We start from the raw sequence: 23,358 nt of genomic DNA on the forward strand, positions 1-23,358 counted from the left end.
ACAGCAGGTTCTGTGCGTCTCTCTTTTAGACCTTCACCTTAACCATTCAGACCGAGGTTCAAAGGTCAGATCAAAGCCGGACCAATGCTTCTGAGAAATCCCTGCAGCCCGCTGCATCCCGGCCGGCTGACTCTGTCTGTAGCGACACACATTGTATCAGAACGCTAAACAAGCACGCCTTTAACAGATCAGTGGCCGTGTCTAAAAGAGGTTTCAGTGTGCTGTGTAATTACGGTCGCTGAGATATTGTTAGTGGTATTCTCTGTGGTCAGTTTGGGGTTGGCGTTTAACCGTCAACCCTCTGCTCTCTGAAGCCATTAAGAGAATTCAGCTCCCAGTGAGGAAGAAGAGTTGTAATTCTGTAATTGAATTCTGTGCTCATAAGAAACAGAAAGCTCTAAACTTTTCTCTCAGGGAGTAGGGCTGCACAATTAATCGCATTTTCAATATAATTGCGATTTAAAAAAAACGCAATTTCCAAATCGCAGAGGTCTGCAATTTTTGGCTATGTAACAATTAGTGAATCAGACGCGTCCTTTAGGTATCGGTAAAATGTGTAAAGTGGGTTTTCCTCCACATGGAAGGGAAGACAGTTGCAGCAGTGAGATAATCTAATTGTATTACTTGTTTTAGAGTTTATATAATCATACATAGCATTAAGTACAAGTCAATCAGTTTAATACATAGACTTGCTTGTTGGTTGTACTTTGCACTTAATGTTCAACAATGATTAATGTCCAAATCAATTAAGAGCTGTTCTCTTGAATGATATTCTGATTAATAGAAACATTAAAAGTTCTTGTTTTAAATAGTCCTTGTTTACAAACATCTTTGTTTAGAGGCCATTTTTGTTGCTTGTGGTTAATGCAGAGAAAAGTCAAAATTGCAATTTTGGTTGAAATATATTGTAGGCAGAATGCAATCATTTCTGCTCTGAGTTTAGACGCTGTGGGTCTTTTAGCAACTAATCCACACAGCGAGGAAACAAAATGATTTGTTGTTTGTATATGTTTAAAAAGACATGATAAATTAAACTGGGGAAAAAAATTGCATTAAATTGCAATATTAAGATAATAAATCGCAATTAGATTATTTGCCAAAATGGTTCAGCCCTGACAGGGAGGCATTCCTGCTGTCCCTTCACCCACTCAAACATCTTCACAGTTTGCAGGGGGACTGCCTGACACTAAGATATGTCTGAGCTAAATTATGCTTCCAAAGTTACTGCACAGTCTATGCACTAAATTGATTTCTTTGAGTTTTCTATCAACTTCAATAATTAAAAAGAAATATAAGACTTCTTATAAACTTGGCCAAAGGTCCAGGTTGTTATCCTAGAACAGTTTGTTGTCTTTTTAGAGCTTCCCCATAGAAGCAGGGTACGTCCCAACAACGTGACTGTGCTTAGATTTATGAATACCCGACTGGATGAATTAAGAGACACCTCCGCAGCCACTTACCAAGTCATGTTGGTAATAAATCTGTCACAGTTATAGTGAAGAGGGTCGTAAATGTTTAGCCCACAAGGGGAGGCCCTTCACACATATAAGCAGAAATACTCTTGGAACGAATCGCGTGGAAGTGTTTTCTGCTAAATGAGACTTCTCTTTTGTTGGACACACAATTATTGTGATGAATGATGGTCTTTCGTCAATCATGAGGTCAGAAAATGTCATTAAGTCAAGTCCCACATTCATACATTAGGATTTATATGTCCATCCATTTTTCTCTCACCATCAGATTTTTTCCCCATTCATCTCTACAGCCCTTATCCGTCCATTGGGGTTGTGCTTTTTCACATTTCCAAGCAGTTGTTAATGTGTAAAGATCTGAGTAGTTATTGCAACTTTTGTTGGCAAGCGGCTCTTTTATTCTGCCACATCTAGAAAGTAATGTAGGTCCTACGCTACAATATACCAAGCTGTTTGACAGATGGCAGAAATAGTTTCAAAGCTGAGGTGCTCTGGTGACAACAGCTACCAAAAAAAACCTCAGTATGGTCCTACAGTGCTTTACAAAAACATTACCCCCTCACAAGTTCCCTGTGTTCTTTTTTAAGAGTTTCAGGGCAATCGAATTTTATTCCCAGATGCTTATTCCAGAGTAGATACAAAACCAATTTCCAAGCAATTTTCAAGCAAGTTTAATTTAAAGGGGGAAAATCAGTCCAAATCAACCAGTCCCTACAAGAAAAAAGTAACTGCTAAATCATAAATTCTCTGCGCTTAACAACCTTTTTTGGAAAGGTGTGTTCAATTTCTCTAGCCACACGAAGGTCTGATTACTTTCCGACCTGTAGAATCAAGAAATCGCCTAAAGAGGACCTGTCCGACAACATGAAGTAGGCTAAAAATATCAAGAACAGATTCGGAACAAAGTCACTGAATACCGTTACATTGGAAAGGGTTACAAAGGCTTGATGATTCCCTTGAACCACAGTGAGAGACATTATCCACAAACAGTGGTGAATCTTTCTTGGATTGGCTAGCCAACCAAAATGACTCCCGGAGATGATCACTGACTGATCAGGAGGGAACAAAAGAATCCATGGATTGCTTTTATCTCTAAATAAGTAATAAATGGAAACATTACTTGAAAACAGCTTTTTTGGGATTTACTGAGATTATCTTTGTCCTGTGAGTTATCTTGTGAAATAGTTTTTTTCCTCAAAGCCATACATCTTTGTTACTTTCGCTGTGCTCTCATGTAGATAGAGAAGTAAATTAGAAACATTTTCCACATGTGAGTTGCACCTTAACTGCCCAAAACCACCGCTCCACCGCTCTGTCAGATTCTCAGGATGGGTGAAGAATGAAGCATCATCCACGGCTAGTTGAATCAGTCATACCTTTGAATATCTATCATCTCTGTTTCATCGGAGATGGGATGTTACCTGGGATGGCTTTTCTCTTTAAATGACAAACAATTACAAGCCAATTGGAGTTGTTTGATTGATTGATTGAAGGCCCCCACTATCCATTCATCCATCTACCTTCCCACAATTAGTGGTTTCAGACTCCATATCAGAAGTCTGACCTATATGCAAATATCTGCAGTAAATTCACACTCTACTGCATTTTATCTTGGAAAAAATACCAAAAAAGGAATTGAGAACCATTAAAATAAAGCCTTAACCCCTTAAGCCCAGCAGTCCCCGGTAATGGGGAGGAACTCAACCTTTTTTTTCCCCCAAGTTCATTACTTTCAATTAACCTTTATTAAAAAAATGTTAATTTGTTATCCACAGATTATCTAAGATTAAACCAAAATTATTTAAATGGAGTCTGTAATTGCTGAATAAAGCGTGATTACACTTAAGCATGTTATTTTGAGGAAACATTTAGAAAAAAGGGGCAGGGCTTAAGAGGGAATAGGGAATTTTTAGGTGAAATATACAATGTTACTAACATCAAATCTCTTCACGGAGGGTTTGGATTTCATAAACTACCACAGATTCACAACATATATATTTGTCTATATGATGGATATGAATTCCAAAAGCTTAGCTGCTCCAATAGAAGAACTCCACATGTCTAACGTAGCATCCGTCCGTTAATTTATAAAGCATCTATCAATCCTTATGTCGCTTTATCAATCACTCCACCAGTCCATACATTTAAATGATGATTGATTGCTTCCTTAACTCTCTCAGAATGAACTGTGTATTCATAGTGATTATCCTGTCTGTTTAGACGAGCCGTAGTATGAAGGCAAACTGGATATAATGTGTAAATTAGCTGCATACAAATCCAATGAAATTTTCACAGAGGGTAAGATGTATGAACAGACAGATTTAATATGAAACCTGCAGAGCGCCGGCTCAAAATCCCATTTCATGTCTCATTTCATTGACTGGGTTTGTGCTGAAGGTGGTAATTCATCACGGGTGTATTTATTGTGTACTTAAGTTGTCTGGTTAGTTTAGGATTCGGCAGAAAATCCACTTATGCAAGCAAAAAGTAATTTATTACTCTCTGTGAAAATAATCCAGAAGGTGGACTTTATGAGGCTGAAACAGAGAAGCTGTCTGAGTTTGACGAAATTCCCTTTTTTTGTTAAATTGCAGATTAGGTACTTAATAATGCTGTACTGTCTCAGCAGCGTCACAATTTATTGATCCCTTACCGACTGTGAAGTGGAGTCTAAGACAAAAATCTAGAGCTTAGGGTCATAGCTCGGAACACACTCAACCCAGATAAGTGTGTTTTATGTCTAAAGATGAGCTTTAACAGCAGGAAGCGACACGGAAAACTGAGACCTTATTCAAATTACGATGACGCCCCCTCTGGATTTGTAGGCGCACTAGCAGATAATAGTTTCCCTCTTCTGGGTGCGATGAATCTTCCAACCTCTTTTTTCCTTTTTTTTTTTACACTGCAACAGAAAATGATGTTTTACTTGTCAGATATCAGCCGATTTTTAAAGCCTGAGAGACGCCACATGTTATGTAGTAATAAATAAAATCATAGATAGAACAGGTTTGCTCGTACTGTGTGTGGCGTCTGCTCACACGGCGAGCACAACACACCACACGGACAGATTTCACTCGGGATCGTTCAGGTGTCAGACGGGAAATCTTGCAAAACCTCTCAGGATGAAACGTGAGTTCAGAGTAAATAAACATGGACGACGAGGAAGAAGAATGACAATAGTTGTGGACTAATTTTAACAGAGAAAGAAAGATAAAAAGAAAAGGTGCTGGTTAAAGGAGGGGAGACAGCAGGGTGAAAAAAAATAGTAATAAGTCATGTTCAGCAAAGATTCTTTTTTACCCACATTTTTATCCTTAATCATAACCAAGCAGGTTTTTTTTGCTCCTTTTTAACATGGGTGACAAAATAAAGGTCTCGATGGTCATGATCCTCTTATCAAGCAGGACCCAGGAGTCGTTGTGAAAGACAGATCATCCATAAAACATTGTTCTACGCGCTACTGACTGCAGCTATGAAACCGGCTGGCTGATGTGGCGCAGAAAAGATCTTCAACAATATTCAAACTGCATTGATGTTTCTACTTCAATTCTGTGAGACGGTTGTCACATCAATCACACTGCAATAGATCAAAAAGCTGCGCCGTTCTTAAAAGAGCTAGGATTCATATTTGAAATGTCTAGGGTTCATCTTGTGCCCTCATAGGCTGAAAACAGAATCTTTAAGTTTTCCTTTCTTATTTGTAGAGATTATTTAGATCAGTAATATGTTTACAGCATATGGTAAATTTACATTCTCTAAAACATTGTTTTTACTGTGGCATGTGCAGAAAAGAAGAAAAAAAAAGTCCATTCAAAAGGATATTACAGTCTTTGTTGAGATGATTTTAGGATGACAGATAATCCAAAAAGTGTAAACAATAATTTTATAATCCGTAGTAAGAGTCGAGGATAGCTGTTATAGTGTTTTCTTGTGTTACGTTGTCTATTTTCAGTCATTATTTAACAAAGAAAAATGTCACATAAACTGTTCTTTCCTGCTTATGAGATATATTCCCAATATAAATAATGACCACTCCCTGCAGTACGACCAGAAATCTATATTTATTTATATACAGTATATTATAGCTCCTGGTGAGAAATTTCTATCACTCAAGGTTTTACAAAAAACAGGGATCCAAATTTGGACAAAAAAGGTTCTGACCAATTGATTGATATTTGCAACGAAATAGACACATTAATATATAGTTACTACTAAAACACATTTACACTGCAAATTATCAAGCTTTTGGGTTGTCCTTGTTTAGAGTTTTTCATTATTTAAAGTGACTCTCAACATTATTGCATTAATGTGTGATCAGTTTTCTTTATTTTAGTTTTCTGAAGGGCTAACTCTTGGAAATGTTCTCAACCTTGAACTAAGTCCTTCTTATATTTATTGTCAACATATAGTCATCAATGGTCCGGTGATGTCAACGTATTCCTGATGGTAAATTAAGAAAAATGGCGCATCCTGTGGAAGCAAATAATGAACATGCAGTAAAGGCCTCTAAAATTCCTCTATCTCACCCAGGTTTTAAAGAAAGTCATTTTAAACCACCTAATGTTTCTTAATATCAATGTGTGTGTAAAGTTTATGTGTAGATAATGCTTGGAACACCACTGCTATTAATTCGTCCTTACCTATTGTCCATTTATTTTGGCATGTCTGACTTTAGCACAGTTTGGTACAAAGGAGCCGACTGCCATTTATATTACACGGTTTCCAGCTGTTGCAGCTGAAATCGATCCCAAAAACAATCAGCCGTCCACCTCGGTGCCTCACATATTGAGCTTATTTGTGTTGATATCCAATTTGACTTCCACCCCAGACACAAGTATATGCATTACGGTCAAACACCTCCACTTTGTTTTCTTTCTTTCTAAACAGAGATCATAGGCTTATCTAATTCAATTTTGCAAATAGAAGTTGTGCTACAATGTTTATTCTACCAAAACTAAGCAGTTTTCTATCAATCCTTCCAAAAAACAACATACCGTACCTTTGTTTTAATATTTAATTAGCAATGCTGCTTGCTGCTTATATATTTTGAATTAATATCAGATTAATATTATTAAATGTGCGACATATATAACTGAAGGTAAAATGTTATATATACAAGTTAAAGAATAGCGAAGCAAGGTCCCTTGGTGCTATTTTAGGGGGAATAACTCACATATTTATCAATAACTGTTATATTTACTGTTAAAAAGATGCAGATTTTCTAACAGTAAATCAGCAGACAAGATTTCTGAATAGCCGTCCAATAATGGAACATCGTGTAAACCTCAGCATCGTGTAACATAATTGTGTTTCACTAATTCCAGACTAAGTTGTTGGTGTGCAGTGGATTCCCTTGTTGTCATAAGTGTCTGTCCTTGTCGCTCCACGTTCGGCTGAAGTGCTGCTGTCTGCTACATCAATGAGCTTTCGCGTTTCTGGGAAAAACGGCAGTCGTGCGATAGAAAACACCGAAAAATCAATTAGGTTTCTAAGCGCCACAATTGCCTCCTATTTCGTCCTCAACAACCAAAGCAATTTGGACATAATGTAAATGGAGCGATAAAGCTGCATGAGAAAATGAGTCCAACCGCTCAAAGCAGCACGGAGCGTTAGCACGGCTCTGCTAAAATCATCTGATGCTTTCTTGTTCTTGAAATGAGTAAAATCCTCAAACTCGGATCTATCTTGTGGCGGAGAGGACAGGTGAGAGCAACATGTTGTCTTGTGTCCTCTTCTAATGATGTAAAAAAAAAAAAGGTTCTACATAGACGGAGGCAACATAAACCTCTGAGCCTGTCTTTTATTTGTTAGCTGCATTTTAAGTGTGTCGTTCTGTGTTGAGAGGAAGGCACTCTACTTGTTTAATACACGTTCAGTATCTGCGAGAGAACACGGATAAATTAGCAACAATCCACTAAACTGTTCCTGAAAGGACAGCTTGAATATTTAACGAGCTTCTCTACTCGTGGTAACCTAACGAAGAGGTAAACAGGAGTTCATGACGTATTTTTTTTCCCAGTCTCTTCTAGAGCACGTCGTTGTATTTTTCTGCAACATATTTACAAGCCCCTTCATTGCTTTTAGAATGCTGGATTAACATTTAAGGTGTGATGCAACTAAGTGCAAAATCCCCTGGGCTGTTCAAATAACTGCAGCCTTGTCGATCTTATGCGTTGTTTTCCTTTAATACACGGCTGTGGTGCAGATGTTGTGGCAACCCGTGACGCAATAGTTGTGCCGCCTTATTGTGGATCAAATGGGGGGGAGCAGGAGATGAGCTGGGTGCAGTTAAGGGGTAGGCGAGCAGGAAGGAAATTGGATTAAGAAGAGAGGAAAGATTAAGTTTGAATCAGGTGTGTTTAGCGGGTCTCCCCCTTAATCTTCTATTTTGCTGTTAGCAGAAAAATCAAGAGCTCAGCTGTCACAAAGGTCGTAGTGTCCTGCGGGTCTGTGCCTGTTTTTTCCTCCCCACCGTTCTGGTTATTATAAATTAATGTTGTTTTTTTCTGGACATGAGCTACTGCCATTCTCTCTTTTTGTTGTAAGTTTAAGTAAATAAATCGCTGCTGCACTTTGAGGCATACTAGGGGGCAAAAATAAAAGCTTTGCTTGCAGCTGGAAGGAGCGTGTGTGTGGCTACCATTTAAAAGCAGCATTATGTATTTTTAGCAGCCATAAATGACACTTTTATCCCAGTGGAAATGAAGGTAATTTGTTAGATATTCATTTGTTTGGGTTTTGAATTGTTACAGCGAACAGGCTTAAATTAGAGGCAACCGGACCTTTGTTCAGTTCTTTCTCAAAATGTTTTGACACCTATCCAGTTGTCTTTGTCAGTTCTGGCAGCTCTCACTGAGCAACCTGCAGTTGGAGCGCTGCTGTTTTTAAGGACATGGAGGCCCATCCTCCTAGGTGTATTCTCAGTCAGAAGCAAGTGAATGACCCACCACCACTGTCCTGGGTGGTTAGAAGCTATTGCTGGGTGTGAGTAGAGAACTTGGTCACCTGGATCATGAAGAGATTACTGATGTAATCTCTTTGGAGAGATTACATCAGCAATCTCAGAATGATTCAAGTATAACGGATAACTGAGAATTTGCACATGCATTCTGAATTGTTATAGTTTTCTTATTGTTTATCAATACATAGGTCAACTTCTTAAATATGGCTGGAGAATTTGTAATTAAGTATATCAGAGTCGGCTGCTTTTCTGTTGACTGCTACCTATTGACATGCGATTATTGTTTGTTACGTCATGTTTTTGGACATGTTACTCTGGGTTTATTTTTTCCCTTGATAAAGAGATGAAAGGGTTCGATTTATCTCAGCGGATCTTTTCTAATGAGTGCGTCAGGTGAGGAAGAGCCTGACCTCAGCCTCTCAGTGACTTTTTGTTGGTGTCCTGAAGTTGCTGCAGCAGCATTTTTCCCCCATGGGCTGTGTCTTTGGACTTCAACCAAGCATTATTATTAATAAAGAAACTTACACGTAGGCAAACAAAAAAAGTAAAAAAAAAAAGAAAAAAAAAGACCTTTGGAGGGTTCAGCCTATCGTTTACGCTCAATAAAATCATTCTATTGAACAACTTTAGTGGCTGCCATTACTTTGCAAATTTGACTTAACTGTTTTGGCCATGCAGTTCTCTAGAGCTTCACAGGTTGCCACTGAAATCCTCTCCCACATTCCTCCATGATGACATCAAGCATCAGGTGGATGATGGACCGTGTGCTCCTCCACCTACTGCTTAAGGATTAGGTTTGGACACAAACCTTTAGCAAGGCAGTAGTCATCTTAGAAGTGTGTTTGGGGCCGTTATCGTGTTGAAATATTCTCCTGTGCCCAAGTGTCTGAAGGCAGGGGATCATGCATTGCTTCAGTTTGTCACAGTACATGTTGGCCGTCATGGTCCCCCCAATGAACTTCCAACAGCATTCATGCAGCCCCAAACCATGACACTACCACCCTGCTGAACTATAGGCAAGACACATTTGTCTTTAGGTTCCTCACCTGGTTGCCACCACAGAGGTTTTTAACAATTTCATTTATCTTGGTCCCGTCAGACGACAGGACATGTTTTCAGTAATCCAAGTCCTTAGTCTGTCTTCAGGAAACTGTTTTGGAGGCTTTTTCATCTTTGGAAGAGGCTTCCCTCTGCCACGAGAGTGATCCAGGACAATTTAATGCAGTGTGTGGCCTACGGTCTGAGCGATGAAGGCCTGTTCTTAATGGAAGCTGTCCTGTTAAAACACGGTATGGTCTAGATTAACCTGCTGCAGCTCAGTTTCAGGGTGAAAGCGTTTTTCATATAGCCAAAACCGTCTTCGTATAGAGCAACAATACCTTTTTTTTTTTTTAGATCATCAGAGTATTTTACCATGAGGTGCCAGTGTGAGGCAGATAACACTAAATGAAACACCCCTGCTCCCCAGCCACACCTGAGACCTTGTAACACTGACAAGTCACATGACCACACGGCACCGGGGAGGACAAATGGCTCTTTGGATGCAATTTGAAATGTTTAATCAGGGTTATTATTTGGATTGACAGCAAAGTTACACTGTTATTCAAGCTGTACTCTTACTAATTTACATTTACATTACAAGTGTCTTATCTGTTATCATTGGTGTGCAGGTCATTGGTCTGGTTGGCTAGATTGTTGTTGCTGCTTCCGGAGCAGTGGCCGAATGCACTTCACTTACTGCCAAGACCATCATCATAAATTCTTTTTGAATGCTTGAGCGCCGCCAGCCCAGCGTGCCATGATGACGTTGCATCCTTGGCATAGGGCCACAGCGGCCAGTCTTTCTTCTGATTCTTGAATAAATCCGATCCAGCTTCCATAACCCCTCCACGGTACACCCAGGATCGATACACCTCTGCAAGACCTTTCAGAGACCATCAGTGTTCTGGCTGATTTTAAATGTCATAGTGTGGTCTTAATCTGGTTTGAAGGGGCCCTTAGGTAATGTATGTATATAAATCAGACTGAGAAATGTTTTGTTATAGCAGTTTTTTTTTTTTTTCACCACCGGGCTGTTTTTGATCAAACTGTGTGCGGAGTCGTCCCTGACAGCCAATGAATTTCAGTCCTCGGGAGCGATGAGGGTGTAAGATAAGCAAAGTGAAGATATTGAGAACGGTGGTGTAAGGGGAGGATGAATGCCAGCGGGGGCAAAGTATCTCCTTTAGCATTTAGCTGTTTAATTAATGTTCAGGATAATTCTCATTTTTCTTCAAAATCCTCCCACTCTTTCGCTTATGTTTTTCCTCTCCTTTAATTCAGCTTTGTCCACTTAAGGCCCAATGTTTATCTTTTAATTAGAGATCAGAGATTACAGTACATGGAGATCCTACCATCTATGATTGGGGGAGGGCAAAAAAAAAAACGTTAAGCTCATGTGAAATGACTGAATCCATCCACTTTTTGAGGATGTTCTTGTTAATAGGGAATTTATAACTCCCTGCCTACTTGCTTTTTCTCCAACATCCCCTGTGTGGACTCTTTAGCTTATTTTTACTCCCACTGCTCTGACGCCTCTGTCTGCTCGCAGTTCCCCACCTGTCCAGTTTATGGAACAGCAGTAAGAAAAGTGGTGTGAGATTGAGTCTGGCAGGAGGTTTCTTACATCATCCGCTGGGACCTGTGGATGGAATGACACTTCTTGTCAAGCATGATAAACACTTTTTTCGTTTTAGAATTACTTGTTGTGATTCCCAGTGGTTTTTGGGACAGAATAGACTTGGATGACTGCATTAACAGCAGTCCTTGTACATACATTTGTCTAAACTCCTAAAATTGAAGAACAGTCTGAGTTTGTTAGGGCAATGAATAAAAGTTACATCTAAGCTAAAACAATATGAGGATTTGATTGATAACACTGTGCAACACTACAACATCACAGTAAAACAGGTTTGACAGCAAACTGTAGCTACAGTTGTCTATCTCTGGTCTTTTCAAACGATTAAAAGAAAAATTGGACATTTCAATACGTTTAATTTTCAGTAAACATTGGCTTGATTAGAAAACTGAAGTTCTGTTTCAGCGTGTATCAAGTTTTTTTTTATTTTATGTCGCCAGAAGTAGTTTTTTTGGGACAAACATTTGTCTCTTATAAGGCTCACTTTGGTTGAGCCAGGGGCGGTTCTAGACAGGGGCCAACAGGGGCCCACGCCCCTGTAGAAATGGTCCCTGTTATGGCCCCTGTACTAAAGATATAAGATTAAATACACTTCTCATAATTATTTGCAATGGCAAAGAAACCATAACTGATTGGTTACTTTGACCAATTTTATTTTTTACCTATACAGTTTTACTCTAAGAAGGATTTAAAAATTAAGATGTTCCACGTTTAGCTTTAGCCGTATTGAGTTGGGGGCAAGTTTTCAACTGCTAGATCAGGGGTCTGAAACCTGCAGTTCCAAAACCACAAGTGGCTCACTTAATATTATTACACAGTTAAATATTGCCATTTTATTGTTTCATTTTTTGTTCTGTGCCCCTGTGAAAAAACACTGGCCCCACCTTGGCCCCCCTGGTAAATTTGGTCTAGAACCGCCACTGGGTTGAGTCATTGCAGTTAGTCTTAACAGCTCCGCGTGCTTGTTTCCCTCCCCGTGTTCACTTACTGTGTGTGTTTGTTAAACGGCGTTATTGAGAGAACAAAGCTAGAGGTTGGCAGTGATTAATTGCATGTTAGGGATCGAACAAGCACTGTTTAATTAAATCTTTTGATAGTGTCAAAGTTCATGTTTCCTTGGAGACAAGAGGTTGTGCCTTCTGTAGCCCTTCCAGCTATTACCCCGCTATTAATCACAACAGCGTGTCTTTCGGTTCGCGTGGAAGCGTGTGCGATAGGCAATCCAATTCCTTTTAAAAGCTCCTCGGGGTAAACGAGAACAAAAGGGCAACTCTACCATAATAGACATTTTTCTGAAATATTTTCTGAACCATTGTGCAAATGCAACACCTTAGTTGGCAATGTTTGTGAAGCGGTTTCACATTTTGCCCCCAAAGCTGTTTTCCGTTACCTAATCTGGTTTAGCATGCTTAAAAAAAAAAACATATTTTATCCCTTATTATATATTATGGAAAAATTACACAGTTGCAGGTGAAGGCATGAAAAGTAAATAAGGCCATTGTGTTGTAGATCAGCCACATTAAGCCTATGAAGAAAACAATGTTAGAGCACCTCATTAATGTGAAACGTGCACTCAGATTTATTTACCTATAGGCCCTATCAATTTGGGAATAAATCTCTTTTTTAAGACTTGAATACCTGAGGTGGATTAAGTCATCTGTCTGTTGAAGTATGCACATCAGTGCCTCTTGAGCTAGTTTTCCTCATTGCTATTTTGAGATATGCTCCTGAATGGAATTGAAAAGTGCAAATACTTAACTGGAGTGTGCAGCACCTTGTTACTGTGCATTAAATAAGATGTCTCCAAAATCAAATGTGTCAAAGTAGACGGCTTAAAATGAGCGGAAAGAGAGCAGAATTAGTGGAAAGGTAGGAGAGGCTGTCCTCTCCTGTCTCACAACGGATGTCGAGGAAGAAACCTGCAGAATCCGCGTAGAATTGCAGCTAATACTAAGAAAACATGCACATACACAAAAAACAAACACAAGACCACTAAGAGAAACATCGACTTTATTAGGGAAAATAAGCAGAAGACCAGCAAGAAAACCTCCACACACTGCTTCTAATCATCACAAAAAGCTGGGATTTATACACACTGGGACTTTTACTGTTTGTAAAAAAGTTGTCATGGGGGGTTCAGGCCCGCTCTCTTGCTCCGCGGCACATTAACCAGAAAAAGGCTTTCTGTCTGAAAAAAACAAAGCTCAAAACAGCGACTGCACGTTCAGAAGCAACCCCAACAAAGCGCAACCACCGACCCTCACGTGACTTTGGAGAAAAACGAGCACAAAGCTGCTGATAATAAGCGGACTAAATGCAACACTGAAGCTCACATGAACACCCCTCATGGATTGTATGAAGTTTTAAAGCCGTAATCATATAAATATTTATAAGTATTGGGCCCGTCTAAATTTATAAAACTATTATTTATATACTATGCATTTATTTTGTAGTGAAATTAGTTTTTTTATTCTGCACCACTCTAGACGTTCTGTGGATGTAATATTTTTGATGAATAACTTGTAGCTATGTGTCATGATTTATGTTTTAGTTTGCTTTGATCTGAACTAATTAGTTTCCACACAGCAAACAGCCCCTGTCACCTCCATGTCCACTTCAGTCTCCAGTCAGTTTGTTCATCTGCCCAGACCATTTCCACCTGTTGTCACTAATTAGTTCCAACTCTGCTCACCTGCCTTCATGTACCTGCCTCACTCACCCACTCACGGCCAGATCGTCGTTTCACATTTCATTTCACAGCACTCCACATCTCCTCACTCTTGCCCTGCCGCCATGGTTTTTTCAGTTTGTCTACATGCTCCACATGCATCTCCTGGTCTGTTTTTGCTTTCCATCAATAGACCCCTTTTTTTGCGTAACTCTGTGTCCGGCTGAATTTCGGGTCCGCCAGCGGTCACCGTTACACTATGACCTTTGAAGGTAACAAAATCGATGCAATGCATAGATGAAATCAAAATGATCCCTTGCCCCTGGCACATGTAAGATCACTCCTATTTAAACCAAGGAGTTTGTTTGTGAAGGGAAGTCGTACTGGTATCGCTCTAAAACATGTATCAACTCTGAAGAAAATAAAATAAGCTTTTATTAGCATTTAAAAAATGCTACTGTCAAATTATGCATACCCTCCTCAGTAACCCATGCTGGAAGGCCTCTGTGCCGTCTTAGCTCCTTCCACAACCTCTAGATGTGATTCCAGTTAGGACTGACCGGGCCACTGTAAAATGTCAGCATCACTTCCAGTCAGAAGAAATAAGTTGGTAAAATGAAAAACCTACTTGAAACCTTGGACTTGAATGGATATTATGCTTAAATGTTGCCCCTGTTGCACCTTCTGCATGACAGCCGTAGCCTGCTGGCTCCTTAGATGACATATTTTTCTGGCTTTCTGAACGTTTATCTGACTCGACACGTGCTTCAGAAAGTGCTTGGCTATTGCAAGCGTTTTAACTCCTAATGCATTGTTATATTAACCCAGCTCCTACCGCATTTTAGGCTCCAGGTAATTTTGTGTACACAAACACTTACAGAAATACTTCCCCCACTTCAGAACTTTGGGGCTTTCTTTTAAATGCCGTCCTTTTAACGGCGAGTGTTTCAGCTCGTCTCTGAGCAGCTGTCTGTGGATGTCTGAGCACAGAGAAACACGACAAATACACCATTTCTTTTTCTCTGTCATTAAAGACGACTCTGATTATTTAAATGTGCTTAGAATAAATCATCTCTTCTAAAAAATATTGAACTTTGTTTCTTATTAACACAAGAAAGCGTTGTTTATGTCATCAATAGATCCTGTCTCCATTGCTGTGTTAAAAAACATTGAATGTCTAAAAGGTTTTTGTATGATACACTGAAATCGTTCTATGCATTTAAATAATCCTGTCACTGCGTATTGGTGGAAGTTTGTGTAAGCTTTTCAAATTTGACCTTTTTCTCTTTGATGATTCACAAGGATTTTACCAAAATTCCAGCAAAGTGTGTCAGTTATCACAAGCGGGGTGTCTCCTGTGTCCTCTGCTGTCCTCAGGGTATCACCACAGCCTCCCTTCATCTCCTTACTCGTCCACATCAGGGCCGGACAGGCAGAGGTTACCAGCATCAGGACGACTCTCCTCAGAGTACCTGGATCAGAGCAGCTCCACCAAGGTTCTCCTGCTCATGTGCAATACAACCGGATCTGGGCAGCAAGCCGCCAGGTAAGCAGGAAAGGAGGGATGTTTGAGCTCGTTTTAGTTCAGTTCCACGACTTATTCACTCGCTGTTCAGGTTGTTTTAGTCATCATGACTTTTTTTTTTTTTTACTTTATTAAGACTGTGTTTGACTATGAGGGTGACGGCTTTAATGGTCAGTTTACCTTGAGACTGATTCTGCCTAAAAATCTTTTCTGCATTTTTTTTTGTCACATCCAGAATCACACAGAATCCATGTTCAACTTTAACCTTTTTTTAATAGTTCTTTCTGGTCACAGCTCAGTTCAGTTGGTAAAAGAACACCCATAAACCTGTAATATTTAGGCTTTTCATAACTAAAGGATTAGGAAAAGGTTTTTGTAGGGACATATTAGTATCAAAACTCTAAATTATCTGTATGAATAGACTGCCTACCTATCCACCCATATTATCCGCCCATTGATCCATAGCTTGTCTCCGGTATATCCATTACTGGGTCTTTGAGGCGACATCCAGGAGGGAAATGAAGACATGGCAATCTCCGCCTGCTCATAGGGGTGCCCCAGCTTAGAAAACATTGCCACCAAGTTTTAGGATTCCCGCAGCATCCCCGCCAGTGGAACAAGCCTAGAACTCCTCCAAAGGGAAGGAGTGGAACAGCAGCTCTGCTCCAAGCTGACTCCAGAAAACAGAGCCTCTAACCTTATCTCTGAGCTTTGCCACATTGAATCATGGAGAGTGAGCAGAGTTACACCACGGTTCTAGGTTGGAGAGTAGACATTGGCGCTCCACGGCTTCAGCAGCGTCTGCTTTCTGTTCGAGCCAATACAAAGAGGCTGATGCGGGGCTGATGCTCTCTGTCTGCTGGCTGGCTGTTGAAGCCATGGGGCGTGAATATCCACCGCCCAACCCAAAAGCAACTCCACCGCGGTGTCACACCAGCCCCTTCCCGGCTGCTTCCAGAGGCTAACAGCAGGGCAAATGGTTTCTGTCATAAAAATTTGCAGATAATGCATAAAAAGTTGGTAGATTTGTTTCTGGTTGTTCTTTTGAAGAAAAAAAGTTGGTAGAGGGTTTGAAAAGTGCAACAGTGTTCGCTACAGAAGGCACAAGATGGAGCTGTGTTGTTGTTGTTGGTTTTTTTTTTAAAGACGGAGCTGCTTTTATACCCCACAGCGGCAGAGCTGCCGACGTCACTATATCAGGATTACGTCACAGCCACTAAAAGCAATGTCAATTCAAAAGTCACTGCAAGACCACCGTTTAAACATAGGAGAGCACCTATGGTTTGTGTCTAAAATACCTATGGTATTTTAGACACAAACGCAGGATTTCTATAAATATGCACTCATCTTTCAAACTACTGACCAGGATTTGTAGACAGTAGTACTATAAAACAAGCATGTTAACAGATGATTGGCAAAAAAATTGTTGATTTGGGAGTGAGTTCCCCTTTAAGGCATTAGGTGGCAACATTTTCAGAGCTCCACAGTTAGTTGCTCACTGGTCTGTTTGGGAAGTTTCTAAAATCACAAGAGGAGACGGGTTTGTCCCAGCAGCCTCGGCACCAGCCCTGCAGCAGTTGTGATATCAGAGAAATTACTGTGAGCAGAGCGGTTTCTATCAAATTACCGCTCTTAATTTATAGCAAATCCTCTGCATGGATCAATCATGTGTAACCTACTGCCAACAGATGGAAAGCCAGATGTATTTGTCTCCGCTTTCTCGCACCATCTGCTCCTTAGGGACGTGATGTTATTGCTCTCGCATGTGCGAACATGAATGCAATATTCACACGTGGACCGTGTTTTAGACGAGAACAGATTGCGGACGCTTCCAAAAGCCGGATAATGTCAGGATCTGACATTTCGAATCTCATCTCCTCTCGAAACCACCAGCAAGGCTCAGTTATGCTCCGGCTGTAAATATTCGAGTGTGTCAGTTTTGGTGATGTGCCTATGGAAAATAAGCTGGGGAAATCTGTTCAATTGGTGTCTAATTAAAAAAGCTCGCTAGGAATTTGCATACACGCCTTGATGAACAATCTGAACAGGTTCCTGGAAAGATTTCTCCTTTCCAGCTTTCAAAGAAATCTTCTGCTTTGTTAGCACTCCATCTTATCCTAAAGATGATTACGGCCTCTCTTATATTAACTTAGTTTACTAACAAGTTGTTTCACTCTGGCTTAAATGAGAGGACAGCATCAAATCTGGAGAGGGTTTCTCTCAAGCGTATTCAGCAAGATGTTTCTGTTTTTAGCTTAAAGCGGACAGCTTATGCAGAGAGCTACCAAACAGCAGCTCCTTCTTACGCTTCCTTCCTCTCAGCTCCATGACTGCTTATTGCAGTCCACTCCTCAGCTGGCGCACATACAGCATGAATGAATTTCAAGCACTTCAAATATCTTGCCCTATATAAACGTCCCAATGCGGCCACGTCTTCTCTGTCAGGGGATGCGATGCTCTTCTATGAAGGGTTGATGACATTATGAGCCGGTTTCTTAGCTTCAGTTAAATCCGTGGTACACACGATGTCACTTCAGGTTGTTAGCCCTAGAAAGCTGGAAAGATTGATTTTTTTATTATTATTATTATTATTATTATTAAAGTCTCAATAGAATTGAACATATTTGCTTACAATTTTTACTTAAAAAAACAGAAATGGAAAAATTGTTTGTGTGAAACTATGTTTTAGACAATGCACATGTACTATAACCAAAGCTCTAACTAGTGTTATGTCCTTCTCAGATTTGGGCCTCCCTTCCTCATGCTTGAAGACAGGAATATCTCGTGGGAGCAGCTGCAGCAGAGCATCCTCAGCCAGCAGTATTATCTCATGCTGAATGGATCCCAGGCTCAGGTACTTACAGCACCCTCGCTAACCCCTAACATGCCACCCGGCTCGCTTCACCGTGTTCTGGCAGCAGAGCGGATTGAAAATGCAAATAGAATTAAACCGCCTAGTTGGATCCCTTCTATTTATTAAAAAAAAATGTTTTAATGTTATGATTCTGATAAGTTACGTTTATGTTCATCTTACCTGATAACAGCAGTTTAACTTGTGTAATGATGTAAAAATAGGACCCAGGCTTTATACAAGCTTACTGTGTCTCCTACCTGAATACACTAAGAACAACCTGTTTGTCCACTATTTTCACAAAGTTACTTTAGCTAAAAAACAATAAAACGGTTTAGGTTTTTGAGATCCCAATGTGAATATATTTGCATAAACTATTTCAGATGATCTCTACTCTTCAAAAGCACTTGTGTAGCTCAGATCCTGTGCAAACACAAGTGCACACACAACTCACACCAGCTTTCATTAGCTTAATGTTTGCTGTTACCGTAGTTACAACAACTCTGTAAAGAGAGAAGACTTCCTTTCGTTTCTCTCACAGACTGAACGGTGCTCATTCCAGTCATACCCGGTGCGTCCTCTGACCTCAGCATGTTGCTTTGTGATTGGCTGCCGTCGCTGTGTGTTATTATTTATCTACCTTCCTTTCCGAAGGATGTTTAGCAAGCAGCGACAGCTAAAACTGGGCTGAACTTGATCTTCTGTTGTTTCATAATAAACGTTGTTTTAAACTTCTAAACTACTGCTCTCCTTTCGCTGAATAGACGACTTTTTATTAGCAGCCGCTTACATGTGTAGCGACAGATCTGGTGGATTACTAGATTGTGAAGACCTTTAAAGCACAGTAGATTGCTTATATAAACTTAGAACAAAAAGTAATTCAACTGGTATTTGGTCAACTATTTTTTACTTTTTTGTAACAATCCTTTTGTTGACAATTTTTTTTATTGCAGCAGATCTTCTTTATTCCCTTATAAATGGTGCCGGATTTGTATGGAAAGCTCACCTGTGGGTTTAGATGCAGAATGAAGTGTACGGTATACACTGATCTGAAGCCGTTTTTATCACTTGACAATTTTTTCTGAAGTAAGAATCTTGGTGTCAATTCAGAATGTTGAGGAGGTTGTTCATGCTTTTATTTCTTCCCGTTTGCACTATTGTAATGCACTTTTCATACAAATAAACATAAAAGCCCATTATTATCTTCCACCGGTCTAAATCTCTCCATCAAGACCCCTGACTAGGATAGCTCACATCACTCCTGCTTTAATGTTTTAATTCATTTTAGAATTCATTATAACATCCCGACTTTAATTATCAGAGACCTACATGGTCAAACTCCTCCTTATATAACTGATTTTTCAAACCTTCATAGTCACGGTTGAGCTTGCAGGTCCTGAAACCAAAATCCACTCATTATCCCTAGGATCAGATTTAAAAGTCGAGGGGATCGCGCTTTCCAGATAACCACGCCTCCACTGTGGACCAAGGTTCCTTCTGATTTTGTCGTCTAGAAAATCTGGAGTTATTTAAAGAGCAGCTGAAGGCATTTCTATTAAAAAGTATTTTGAAACTTTGTATTTAAAAAAAAATATTTGTATTATATAGTTTTCTTTTACACCACATTTAAATTTAATCCGGTTTTTATGAAGATCCTCTTTTTGTTAAGCAGTTGTAATTTTATCCATTACAGGGGCTTTATAAATAAACATTAATCACAGACATGGCCAATAAATTAGAATATTATTGAAAAGTTCATCTATTTCAGTAAGTCGACTCACTGAGTAAAACAGGTTAGATAGATTAATTACACAGACCGATGTTTTCGAGCCTTTATTTCAATTGTTGTTTATTTTTGTTCTATTGTTTGTGTTAGGCTGATTTTTCTGCTTATAACTAATGAAAAGCTGACATTTAAGATGAGAATATCACATCAGACCAATTAAAAAACTCTTAATACAAAAATGCAGTCTTAATGATTGCGTTTAATGCCTGCTTTTTTCCCAAAAGGTACATTTTATCTGACAAACGAACTTTATCATAACATATATTTTCATTTTATTTTAATGTAACTGTACTACTTTGTTTATTCACAAAGAAGATTTAAAAAGTTTTTTATGGATGAAGCCCACCATTTAAAGGCCAGTGAACAGACTTACTAACCACACTGCCAAAAAGAAGCTTTGCAGCAACAAACACATCAGCAACCCGACATTGTCATTTTTTTTTTTTATTCATTTTATTTGTAAAGTATAGCAGAACATTGTGTGTTCATTTAGTTTACTTTTCTGGCTTCTGCCTTCTTTTATGTTTATGTTTAGGTGCCACCTAGTGGAATTTGTACTAATATGACGGATTCAGATAAATAAATTAAAAATGAATCCAAAAAAACACAATAGAACCAAAACAAACAAATACTGGAATAGGATATAAAATATAAATATTTTACCAATTTCCATAAAAGCACTGCAGATTTTACCCTTTTTCAACGTTTTTGCCATTGGCAGCCATGAAATGCGGGGAGTATAGTTCACATTGTGGACCTGCTATTTTCATCTGATGTTGTTTAGTGCCACCAAGTGGATAGTCTAGCACACTGCAGCCTCCAAATAAGAAGGTAAAATGGTATCAGAATCATGATGAGCTTTATTAGCAAGTAGAGTTTAAAAGGATTTTAAATACTTTAAAAATTAGGATATACTTTGGAGCACAGATGGGAAAAAAATAGTTTTTGCTATGCACCATATAATCCATAGCTACAGTTCTGTTTTACAGGTTTTTAAGTTTGTTGCTTTAATATTAAAGCTATGAAACGTTCTGAAAGTTCGTTTGAAACTTTTTTAATTACTCGTGAGGACTTCATTAGTATCTCTAGAACTTCTCATAGCCACATTTTGTTTCTAAAGAGAAGCGAGACGCAGCCTGATGGCCAAGAAAGACTTCTTTATTGAACTGACGGCAAATACCAGAGAAGTGAATGATGAAGATAAATGTATTTATGGCAGAACAATGCTCCTTTGTTTTTAGGCAAGGCGAATTTATGTGTATAGCACATTTCAGTACAAGGACAGCGCAAAGTGATTTACATTGGATTAAAACATAGGAAAATAAAAAAACAGAATAGAAGCAAGTTGGAATAAAATGTGGAAATTGAAACAAAATAAAACTCAAAGCAAATATTAAAAACAGTTGGACTACAAACCTAAACCAATGATGTTTCAGTAAACAGTTTAACTAGAACAGCCATCCTAAACAAATGTGTTTTTAGATATTTTAGACATTCTCATATATTAAATCTATATAAATGCAAGGTGTGATTACAGAAGTAGAGCAACAGACTAAAATAACATTTTAGATGCAGCTCACTGGAGGGTTGTGCTAGTTTTAGAACGGGCTTGAGGGCTCCACATGAGGTCCTTGGAGGGGATTCCTGTGACCTCTGATCTAGAACATCTCATGGCACATGAGATGTTCTAGATCACATTATGTTCCTAAAGAAAAGCGAAACGCAGCCTGAAGGCCATGAAAGACTCCTTTATGAAACTGACAGCAAATACCAGGAAAGTGAATGCTGAGGATAAGTGTGTTGATGGTAGAATGTGGGGGGGGGGGGGTTGCTGCACTGAATTGCATGAGGCAAACAGATTGACTGGAGGAAATATTTTAATTGAAAACGATTACCTGCTACGGATCGTTATTTAAACTCACCGCCTGCCGCAAAAGTTTATTATCGCCCCTAAAGGCCAGACTTGAAAGTGGTCTTAATCAACTTCTCTCCAGGTTTATGAAGGCTCTTCAAAGTTTCTCGTTGGCCTTGGGCTGCTTTTTTAACTCTTCTCCTGTCTATTGCATGACTAATTGCAGAGGGAGGTTTATTTTTTGTTTATCACGCTCAACTCTGACAAATGAATCATCGATGGGGAAAAAAGCCTTCTAAGCTGTAAAGAGCACTCAATAACAACTAACAATCGATCGCTTTAAAAATACCAAAGATAAACGTTTGAAAAACAGAGCGACATATTTTAGTCAGAAAGGGGACACAGGAGATGACGACGCACCTCTCAGCTCCCGTTACAGCTCTTTGCTCGTTGTTTTCCTTTCTTTTCTTTATTTTTGTTTGATTCAGACACACGTTATAACAGGAAGCGGTGTTTTTTCTTCTTTTTTTTAAGGCAAATATTACGTGACATATTACAGATACATTGAATACATTTTAACACAGCAGATATGATGTGCGTACAAAAAGTAGAGATATGCTTGATGTTCTACGGCATATTCTCTCTTTTTTTTACAAAGCAAAAAACACAATCCAGATAACGGTGACAAATAATTAATTTAGGATGCTGATGCGCATTAATAACTAAGGTAGAAGTCTTTAAGTCAACCAGTGTATCAAATTAACTAAAGAGCAAAAGAAAGAAAAACTAAATGAACATATGTGTGCTTTTCCTTATTGATATTCTGTATTGGGGGGCAGAGAATGGAAAATTGATTATAATCTGAGGTGAGCCCAAATACTGGCCACATAGGGGGAAGGGTTTAATGGTCGTTGAGAGAATCTGTGATCCAGTATCAAAATAATTATGTCCAAAACAAACAAGTAGACGGCAAGAATTGAGCATATGGGTTAAATTACAAGGAGGAGCATGGCATTTATCACAGTTGTCCGTGACAGTAGAATAAATTTGTGACAGCTGAGTTTTAGAGTAGTGGACAAAACTTTAAACTGTATAGACGAAGGCCGGGCGCAGATTGAGCTTGTATGAATTTGATTGGGTGGATTGTCCCACCAATCATCACCCAGGTTTAGTCCCAATTCATGTTCCAGAGCAGCCTTGACTTTAATGACCGGTGAGGAATCAAAAGACAAAATTTCATTATATATTTGAGATAAATGACTTTTTAAGGGGATCACGACTCAAACATCCCCGTCTGCAGGGTAGGTGGTGTAGAGGGAAAGTCTGGGACTAAAACTCTGACACTGTGCCTGAGGATAGGGAGGCAGATGGAAATCCTGTGAGAGATCTGTAACGCTACAGAAAATGCCATCATTGGAAAAGTCATTAAAAGATCGCAACCCTTTAAGCCATGCCAATAATGTTGGCTCTGTAAGCGCATGTTTAAACGGATGATTCCCCAATAAAGGAGTTAACGTAGCAGCTGAATTATATTTAAAATGCTTCTTAAACCGATACTCAGTGTAG

General features: G+C 39.2%; 1 protein-coding gene across 1 annotated transcript in view; it reads left to right on the top strand.

Annotated features, from left to right (window-relative positions):
* Positions 1-23,358, top strand: part of usp43a (ubiquitin specific peptidase 43a) — a 196,018-nt gene that overhangs the window by 84,860 nt on the left and 87,800 nt on the right. Inside the window, exons 7-8 of the mRNA XM_012873168.3 lie at positions 15,156-15,324; positions 18,046-18,157. Coding sequence (XP_012728622.2) covers positions 15,156-15,324; positions 18,046-18,157 — 281 coding nt within the window. The remainder of the gene's footprint in view (positions 1-15,155; positions 15,325-18,045; positions 18,158-23,358) is intronic.

The sequence above is a fragment of the Fundulus heteroclitus genome, chromosome 5 (assembly GCF_011125445.2).
Source record: "Fundulus heteroclitus isolate FHET01 chromosome 5, MU-UCD_Fhet_4.1, whole genome shotgun sequence".
NCBI lineage: Eukaryota > Metazoa > Chordata > Actinopteri > Cyprinodontiformes > Fundulidae > Fundulus > Fundulus heteroclitus.